Raw genomic sequence first — 9,760 nt, 5'->3', positions numbered from 1 at the left:
GTCGAATGCAGTGCCGGCCACAATGCCTCCCTTCCTACCAAAGGGTTAACGTACACACCTGTATGGGGCCGCAACTTACTTTCACTCGACATATCTTGTATCTGACGAACTTTTATTGTGAATATATATACAGACACAAGACAAAATACTCGTGGAAACCGACTTTAAGCTCAACATGTATACAAAAAGTGTTTGTTTTCGTGTGAGCCGAACTGTTGCTATTAAGAATTAAAACTTACCAAGCAAGATCAACGCTGCAATCCAATGCCTCGTCGAGGGACCTTTACAGTTGACCTTATTACCTTTAAATGGTGTTATTAGAGAACACACACACACACACACACACATCACACACACACACACACACACACACACAGATGTCTCCATGACCACGTGAGGTCCTTCATATCAACACCCGAGAACGAGTTACCACACCACCACACCACACCACCCGATGTCTCCATGACCACGTGAGGTCCCTCATATCAACACCCAAGGACGAATTACCACACCGCGTGAACACCTCACCAGCCCACGCCCGGGCCATCAACTGTAAATTATAATAATTGGTATGTTCAATCATTGTTCCTTCTTCTTTTAGTAATGAAAGCTTTTGTTAAACGACCCACCCACCCCATGTCTTTGCATGTAATAAGTCATTTTTGTCTAATGTATATTTTCAGCTTTCGGGCTGCCGACTTTTTCAATAACCCGTTAATTATTATTATTATTATTATTATCACACACGTCTCGTGTCAGGAGTGATTAACATTAATGTTTACCGTAGGAACAGCATTGAATAAAATATAACTATTATCCAGGTTAAGGGGCACAGGTTAGAGATACACTTTATCAACTTAGTAAAATTTATACGACACAACTATTACAGCCTCACACGAGTAAAACATTATCGGTGGAAACGTTCGCTAACTTGTTACACACAAGTGTTGTTTTTACACGTTCTTTCAGTATAGAATTTCGTTTACCGTTTAACAGCTTCCATATTTCCTAGACTATGCTTAAAATACTTTCAATTTTGTCGGGTTACAAGAAGGTAGGTACCATTGTGTAAGCGTCGTGTACCGTTTTGTCGGCGTTGCGTACCGCCATATGGGTGTGATGTACAGGACCTTGAGCATGTGGCATCGAGGTGTGGATTATGGGAACATTGTGTGGAAGTAGGACTTAATGGCCTGGTGGATATGGTTATGAAGTGTGTGTGTGTGTGTGTGTGTGTGTGTGTGTGTGTGTGTGTGTGTGTGTGTGTCTAGTGATACCCTTGATCTTGTAATTCAATATAAATATTTTTAATCTATTTAATTATTATTGTAGCATTTCACTTTCATCAGTGAATTAGTTTTGTCGCGTAACATTATCACATAAAGAATGGTGTAAACTCATGGCATAATAATACAGTATTCAACAAAATGTAAAATTGTTTTCATGACTATAACACAATCTGAATCAAGTTTTTTAGTTTGTGAAATTTTCCCTTTGACTGGGCTTCATATCTCACGAACACACTTGACCGACTAGCCGACACTCAGCTGACGTCTATAGACAAAACCTCTTCTGTAACACTTTGAAGTTTACGAGTGCCATCAGCCTACTTCAACACTGTATTGATTGTTAGTATTTTTAATGTTGGGTGATACGAGTACATAGTGATGTCTCCACACATGAGGTTCATAGCACTTGTGTGTAGAAGAGTGGCGGGAACCTAGAGCTCTACAGTCTCGATCCTGGTGTCTTCTTTCTTCTCTGTTGACTCCTCTGTGAGGACTGGACCTCCGAAGAGCGCGGTGATCTCCTGCAGCGTCTTACCCTTCGTCTCCGGCACCACCAGGATGCAGAAAATGAAGTTGATGACGCAGCACCCAGCGAAGAACCAATATACGCCGTAGGGGCCGATTGCTACCTGTGAGACACCATGAGGTTATCATATCTTTCTTTATTTTTTATTATTTTTTATTTTTGTCACGGGGATTAGCCCACCCGGGCACAGGTCACTGACCCACATCGGGGCCTGGGGGACGAAAATGTAATAATAATAATAACAATCATAATAATAATAATTCAGATAAGTAAAATTTATAATAAAAAATAATAATAATAATGGTAATAATAATAATAATAATAATAATAATAATAATAATAATAATAATAATAATAATAGTAATAATAATAATAATAATACAGAACCATAAAGAAAACAAAATGAAAAAAAAATCAAGAGCGAGAAACAATATATGTATGTTGTGTTGTCAATGGTAAGAGAAACAATTGAGACCCTGCAATTGTGTGTAAATGAGGCAGAAAGTCAGATGAGCAACCTGGGACTTGGTCACAATTTTCGTGATGCCATATGGTAGCAGGGTCTACCATTAGACAACACATTATGCTTCCAATATCTTCCCAGGCGGTAGTACCTCCCTGTTTGGTAGCTGTTACTCTATGTTCCGCAAATTAAATTTTATTTAAACAGATGTGTAGCTCTGCTCAACAGCGTGAGTGTATTAGTTAGAAAGTTGGAAGATTACCCCCAATCGGCTTATTTAACCGGATGATTAAGCGCCCTTTAATCGCTCATAGGAGCGATTTTGGTTTGTGCAGGAAAATAAGACCCTTGTCGTTGACGCGATGAGTATAATTCGGTCAAAACCTGTTGAATACAATTCACATATTTAACAACTGCTGGTACATCAGGACACAGTTTGAATAATACGATCAATATACAGTACATAATTACACTTATTAAAGTTATTTAGAGTTTTCAAAGAATTCAACAGTTCACAATCACACTCACGTTTTGGGGTCTATGGTTAGACCAACGAGAACAAATCCAATGTCCTGTTGGTGATTTTGGCTGACGAGAATCCAGATGTTGCCTTTACAGTCGAGGGCGATAGACTGTCCCTCAGACAGTCACGCAGCTGCGACCAGCTCCATCTCGCTTCGTAAGCTATTCTGAGTTGTAAACAGTTTCTTCACTTAACATGTGGCCGGCGCGCACATTTAACACCTCAACAAAGTTCGTTGTCAACAGTGTCTCTCTCCTCTCTCCCTTTCTCTCTCTTTATCCCTCTCTTTCTCTCCCTCTTCTAGTTTATCTTACTGTAGCGGATTTCAGGTTAGGTGAGGTTAGATTGCGTTAAGTTAGGTTAGGGTAGCAGTAGGTTAAGTAAGCTTAGTTTAACGTGAGTGGTTAATTTTAAGACAAAATAAGTTGGGTGCCAATCTTCAGGTGATCCTACTTGCCAAGGACACAAGAGTCAAGGGGGGGGGGCGTACCTGTAGCGGCTGGAAGACGAGGGTGACGAGGAAGGAGGTGGACCAGTTCACCATGGTGGCCAATCCGCTAGCAGACTCACGCACGTTCAGCGAGAACAACTCACCTATATGTGAAATGAAGAGTTAGTAAAGCAAAAGAATGGAGAGAGAGAGAGAGAGAGAGAGAGAGAGAGAGCGAGAGAGAGACTAGACCTGTAAATGAATGGGGAGAGAGAGAGAGAGAGATAGACTTGACTTGTAGCTTTGCCATGAAGTCCCTTATTTATTCTGATACACTGGTGAGCATCTAACCTCTCAACCTATTGTCAGTCTGGGGCCAGATACTCAGAAATCGTTATGATGAAATATCCTCATAACTTAATAATAATAAAAAAAAAATCCCCTAACTGGGTGACATCCCAAAATGACATCAAAATTACACTAAGACTGTACTGTATGTATTAATAAAGTACACCTAACACCAGGTAGTTGACACGTATGAAGAGTTTGTGATTCACAGCTCTGATATCGATGGTGTTGATGTTCATTAAGACAGCTAGGATGGGATCACATGAAGATTAGACACCCTAGTATATTTCACCTGATGATTAAACACCCTAACGCTACCTAGGGGATTTAATTATCAGGTGAAATATACTGGAGTGCCTAATTTTCATGTGATAAGATACGACACTGTTAGGACTTCACCATCACTCCACCCGCCAAAAGCACAACTAACAAAATACATGAAATTGGTATATAAACGCATTTGCCTTTCTTATCTTGGCTTCTAGGTGAACATTAACTTGTCTGAAAACTATAGGGTACCCTCTCTCACCAACAGAGTCTCTTACCCAAGTTTCATTAAGCTCAGTTTAAGATCTAGGAGGAGACGGTGGATATAGTGACCCTAATTTCATATTCATAATATAGATATATCACTGACTGACTCCCGCATTTTGATTTTGCTTACCCATCATGAGCCAGGGAATGGGACCGGAGCCGACAGAGAAGGCGGTAACGAAGACGATGAGGGAGGTGAGAGGCAGCCAGCTCAATTTGTCTGCTGCCCACACCTCATCCTGTTGCATCGCGTAGAAGAAGATATCAAGTGCCACTGGTGGAAGACACACAAGAGGTAAGTACACTACACTACACTACACACTAGCAAAAGGCGTAGAAACAACGTCAGTAGACTCGTGTTAGAGATATTCGACCAACTGGTATTAGGACGATAAAAACGGGATTAACGGGCTGGTGTAAAACGGAAGTGAAACGGAAAAATCACATCAAAAGGTACGACTGTACTCACATAGGCTAAATTGAGAGACAAGAAAGAGTGATGGAAGTGATGTACGGTGTTTCATGTAAGACATATGTGGACAAATGGCAATGGGTTCATCATCAATTAAATAAATTTTACTGTTAACCCTTGCAATAACAATAAGAAGCTTGTTATAGTGCATTTTTTGTAGTTGATTTTCTTGTACCAGAAAAAAGCCCTCAAACTTTATGTTTAAGTGAAATGATAACAATAAAAAATGAAACACCCATTTGAAAGGAAAATAGAGAAACAGCCATTTGCTTGAATTGTGATAAAGAATTATTTGCCGCATTTCTCACCTAATGATAAACACATTACAGCAGCAGAGACGACGAGGAGGATCTTTCTGCCAGCCTTATCCATGAGGACGCTGGCGATGACGGTAGCGGACACAAGCACAGCACCCACGATGATGGGACCAATATCCGTGGCCAGGGTGGAGCCAGACCCCTGTAGGCCCAACATACTGTACTGTGGCTGGAGGAGTTAAATAAACACCCTTCCATGTTGATTGTGGTGCACGTGAGAGTGGTGACTGCCAGCTCCTAGCTCTACTTGAAATAAATTTACCTACTTATCTAAGCAAAACTTTATGACTACAGTACTTGAATCTCAGCAGTGGTGAGATACCAAAGATATATCAGGGCTCGGCCTTGACGTGACACTATCAAGGAAAAATTTGCTATGGATGATAAAACACGGATCTAATTGCATGGTCATGATAAGAAGCTAATATTTAGGACACCCTGAACTTTGAAGTCTTGTAAGTCATCTACCAAAAAAAAAAAAAAAAAAAAAAAAAAAAAAAAAAAAAATCTAATAGAAAATGATAGGTTTCTAAATTAATTAAAGAGTTGTAAATTTGTGTGAACGAGAGAATGAGTTCGTCCATTGCTCTATCAGAGGAACAATTACGAAATTGGGTTATTGGTACAAAAATCTGCCAAGTGAGTTACTCTGGTACAACGTATCATAATCTATAATAAAATCCGCCGGGTTAACACAAATGAGACACTGAACAATGTAAACTGACCTTGAATATCTTGTTAAGATTGAAGAGCACAGCATTAATACCAGAGAGCTGCTGGAAGACCATGAGTGTGCAGGAGATGAGGAGGGGCTTGAGGATGTAGGGAGTCTTAAGGTCCCTCAGCGACGCCTTGTTCTGCTGGGCGTCATCCTGGGTCTTTCGCATCAGCTTCATCTCAGCCTCGATGTTGTAATTCTTCCCTAATGGATCGTCATTAAGTTTGTATGAATGACTGACATATCACTGTGCAACTCCCTCATAAATAGCTCAATATTTTGATCACACATTAATACATTCTGGCAGTTTACGTTGCTTCTCTTTTCAAAGATAAACGGAAAAAATATTAAAACGCTGATGGCCGCCGAGAAGATTGTTCAGGACACCAGAAACGCATTAATCCTTTGGTCCCTCTGTAGTGTTTTGCAAAGACTTATATTACCGGTATTTGAGAACTGGTGTCTGCTCACCTCTGAAGTACTGCAAGGCTTCTCTAGCTTCTCTCTCCTTCCCTTTAGAGAGAAGATAAATGGGCGATTCTTTGACGAAGAGGAGTAAGGTGAGATATATGATAGGAGGGATGGCACAGATGCCAGCTAGTCCCCGCCAGGTACTCATGACGATCCCGAACACGTAGGCAAATTCAATACCCCCGACTGCCATCAGCTGGAAGCATGAGCCTGTGGAGGACAAGGCCTTATAAATACTCCTGGAAGACAGCAGTCACTAGTGTAATGCAGATAATGTATTACTCAGTGATGTATCGGTGAATATACAGAGTGATGTGGTGTTCAGCTTACCCAGTGCACCTCTGATATCTGGCGAGGAGAACTCCCCTATGTAGGTGGGCACCGCTATACAGGTGACGCCAGTACACAGCCCGATAAGTAAGCGTCCTACTATCAGCATGACAAAGTTGTTGGCAAAACCTGGAAACAAAATTCGTATTTGACTTATCTTGTTTGATTATTGTAAGTACAGCTACAGTTTACACGTTAAACAGGTGTGCAGTAAAAAACACTGACTGTTAGAAGCCAAAGTAACCATTGATCTCTGAGGACACTAGAAGAGTAAAAAAGATTAATAAGAAGTTGCTGAATGGCATTACAAAGTGAAAGGACAGGTGTTTAGTCTTCGATATTTTGTTGTTAGGAATAATTGGTTATTTCTGATGTGACTTACCTACGAGTGCCCAGGACGCTAAGAAAGGCAACACCGACGCCAACATGGTGCCTCTTCTGCCCAGAGTGTTGATACACACCCCACCAAGGAGACCCCCGGTGAGGGCTCCCAGGTTTACAGTGGAGGAAAACCAGTTGTTTTGTTCCGTCGTGATAACAAGAGAAGAGTTGGTGGAGTTGTCCATGAGCTGGGGGCTGGCGGGTGACGTGTACCCCAAGCTGGTGCCTAAGCTTAGTGCTCCCATGGTGACTGTTTAATGACATCTTAGTTTTAATTTATGCAATATATTAAATATTTCATGTATACATTTACATATTTATAAATATCTACATGATACCTTAAAAACACAGGGGGTGGTTATACCTGAGATGGCAGCGAAGTACTGCATGAGATAAGAGGGTTTGTTCTTCACCTCCACCAACTCTGACGTGGATTTCCCAGTAAAGCCCATGACGCCTGTGTGTGTGTGAGAGAGGTCCTCGGTGCTCTTTATTCCTGTAGAGTTAAACCAGAAAATTTAGAGGTTTCGTCTTCAGGTTTGCTTGTAAAAGCTACAGAGACCAAACATTTTCTTGAATTATTTCGATATGATTGAATATCGCACCTTCTGAAACATTGTCAGATATAAACAATGACAAGCGTCTCAAATGTTAGTATTTGTACGACCAAGCAGTGGTTATCCTGTTGGCCATGTTGAACAAAAACTGAGTCTAGAATGAGGCACAGTGTGGGGGTTGTCAGGGGTAACTGGAGCCTTCATGATGTAAACAAGAGCGGGCCAAGTTTGTTTATCCTCCTCGTAGCGCGCGTCGCTCCTACCAGCTACTTGGTGGTATGTTGTGATGTGTGTTTGTCTGTGTGTTACACTACTGTTTTTTAACGATCGTCTCGAACATGTAAACGAAGTGCTTACTGCAAGATTGAGTTGAGATGGACGCGCTGTTGGTAAAAAGCTCAGTTTTGTGCACCTAAAGTTACTCATCTTTTTTTCAGATGACAGCCCTGCTTAGAATGTATATAAAAATCCTTTTTTTTTCAATTGATTCAAACAAAAGTGTGTCACTCCATTATAGAAGCATATGTATTACTTACACAGTAATGCTAGGTACATTACCAATAATAATCTGAATTTTACCGCCAGTAAGAACCATAATTTTGGGTGGTCTTGAGATAACTGTCAGTAACTCACTTCACTCGTACGCTCCACTGTTCTTGCATCATCATTCTTAACATGGTGGAGGTAGCGGCTCGTGAAAAAAAAAAATGGAGGGACTGCAAGCCTCACACCGAGTCCCCACCAAACAATAAGCATGGAAAGCAGAATAAAGTATTTGCCTCGTCACAACCACAGAGCCATTCACATTTCTGATAAACACTGATGTTAAACTGGCGTGTATATTCTTTGTTCCTGCTTGTACTGTTCTGAAATTCCATGCTTATTGTTTGGTGGGGACTCGGTGTGAGGCTTGCAGTCCCTCCATTTTTTTTTTCAAGAGCCGCCACTGCTTCGGACTCAGGTGCTTCCAGTGGTCTTGTCAAGGAACGATTATATATATGTAGGTAAATATCTATGGATGTCAAATACACCTTCCTGAACACCCACAATTACACACTGAAATTATCAAGTCTTGTTCAATTTCTTTTTTCTATCATTTACAAGATTTACTTTTGTCTCTCCTGAATAGTACTTCTTATTGACAAAACACCAATTTCACCGATATCCAGAGGCATTATACACTAACAGTACCTTACTTAGGTAAAGTCAGCTAACTTACTTTGTCCAAACATATTCACACGCCGAGGAACTATGAAAAGTTTATATATGTTAATGTACGAATCTCTCAAGAGTTCAAGTCTTGATTTTTCTCATTATTACACGTACAGTATTTAACGTAAGTGTTGTTTTGTTCGGGACTTGGAGGTGGAGAGCGTCGCTTTAACACAGGTCATCGGAATATCCAAGTAATTAAGAACAAGAAGAATGTGGCATTAGTTCACTACCATGCTTTTAAACTACATCTCACGACGGTGTTATCATTCTCTTGAAGCAAAATTAGGCAAAACACTGATGCTGCTTAAAGAACACATTACATGTCATAGTTTCGTGATATTCACCCTAGTATAACCTTTCAGAAAAAAAGGAATCGGTTCACTTTTACTGTAGGATAACTGACGTGATCTAGAGAGAGGACATGGATGAGGTTTGAGGGGTAAGTGGAGCACTCTCCAGCGTTCGACGTTAATAGACGACTGAGCCCCGTTGTTTAGCAAAGAGCACTCGTCCCGGCCTCCCACACTTACTGAATTCATCCCTCCCTCCTCCAACCAACCAGCCCTTCCTCCCTCCCTCCCTCCAAGCTTCCCTCCTTCCCCGTATTTTGTCCTCCCTTCAACCCTCCTCTACCATCCCAAAAAATTGATTATTTTGTAGCACGCAAACTGATAGCCTTGTAAATGAGCACACATCTTAAAAATGCAAGCACACGCACACACACACACACACACACCTCTCAGCCAGATAGCCATTCACCTCAGAGATTCAATCTGAATAAAAAAAAAACCATATCCACACAGTTTCTCTCCCATCCCCACACCCTCCCTCTCATCCATACACCCATCCTTCCATGCACACACCCTTTATCCCATCCACACACCTTACCTCCTATCCACACACCCTTCATCCCATCCACACACCCTTCATCCCATCCACACATCCTTCATCCTCGGGTTCAACACGCTACCCACAACAAGCCACGTGCTACGGCTACAATGACGAAGTAAATCTCAGAAGCGAAGTGATGTTTGGAGGTCCACAGCCAGTGGCGTAGCTAGAGTGTGTGCCGCCCGGGGCGGCCCTTGAGTTTGCCGCCCCCCCCGCCCGTGCCCCCACAAAAAATACATCAATTGTTGCTCCACGAGCAATCCTAATTTCCAACTCCTTCCATTGTGTGAAATTC

The 9,760-nt window shown here is 41.4% G+C and overlaps 1 protein-coding gene across 4 annotated transcripts; it reads right to left on the bottom strand.

Annotated features, from left to right (window-relative positions):
• Positions 1-852: 852 nt before the first annotated feature.
• On the bottom strand, positions 853-9,084 carry LOC121864629 (facilitated trehalose transporter Tret1-like). 4 transcript variants are annotated; one of them, XM_042363726.1, is made up of 10 exons: positions 8,978-9,084; positions 7,167-7,298; positions 6,804-7,052; positions 6,422-6,550; positions 6,092-6,301; positions 5,628-5,824; positions 4,894-5,044; positions 4,244-4,387; positions 3,292-3,395; positions 853-1,918 (listed from the first exon to the last, which is right to left on the bottom strand). In XM_042363726.1, the coding sequence occupies exons 2-10, from the start codon at positions 7,252-7,254 to the stop codon at positions 1,721-1,723; spliced, it is 1,470 nt and encodes a 489-aa protein (XP_042219660.1). In that variant the 5' UTR covers positions 7,255-7,298; positions 8,978-9,084; the 3' UTR covers positions 853-1,720. The 4 variants fall into 4 exon arrangements, with proteins under 4 accessions (XP_042219660.1, XP_042219662.1, XP_042219661.1 ...); XM_042363728.1 differs by having other exon boundaries at positions 8,957-9,061; XM_042363727.1 differs by lacking the exon at positions 8,978-9,084 and adding an exon at positions 8,919-8,938.
• Positions 9,085-9,760: the final 676 nt, after the last annotated feature.

This window comes from Homarus americanus, unplaced genomic scaffold (assembly GCF_018991925.1).
Source record: "Homarus americanus isolate GMGI-L3 unplaced genomic scaffold, GMGI_Hamer_2.0 scaffold57965, whole genome shotgun sequence".
NCBI lineage: Eukaryota > Metazoa > Arthropoda > Malacostraca > Decapoda > Nephropidae > Homarus > Homarus americanus.
Note: the sequence above shows the minus strand (reverse complement) of the source record. Positions and strands in the feature narration are given on the sequence as shown.

What these genes read in the sequence shown, in the direction of transcription:
- LOC121864629 (XM_042363725.1), bottom strand. An exon ending in GTACTTCGCTGCCATCTCAG is followed by an intron (nt 7,053 to 7,166) that starts GTATAACCACCC and finishes GTCATTAAACAG; the next exon opens with TCACCATGGGAGCACTAAGC. An exon ending in AGCCTTGCAGTACTTCAGAG is followed by an intron (nt 5,825 to 6,091) that starts GTGAGCAGACAC and finishes ACGATCCATTAG; the next exon opens with GGAAGAATTACAACATCGAG.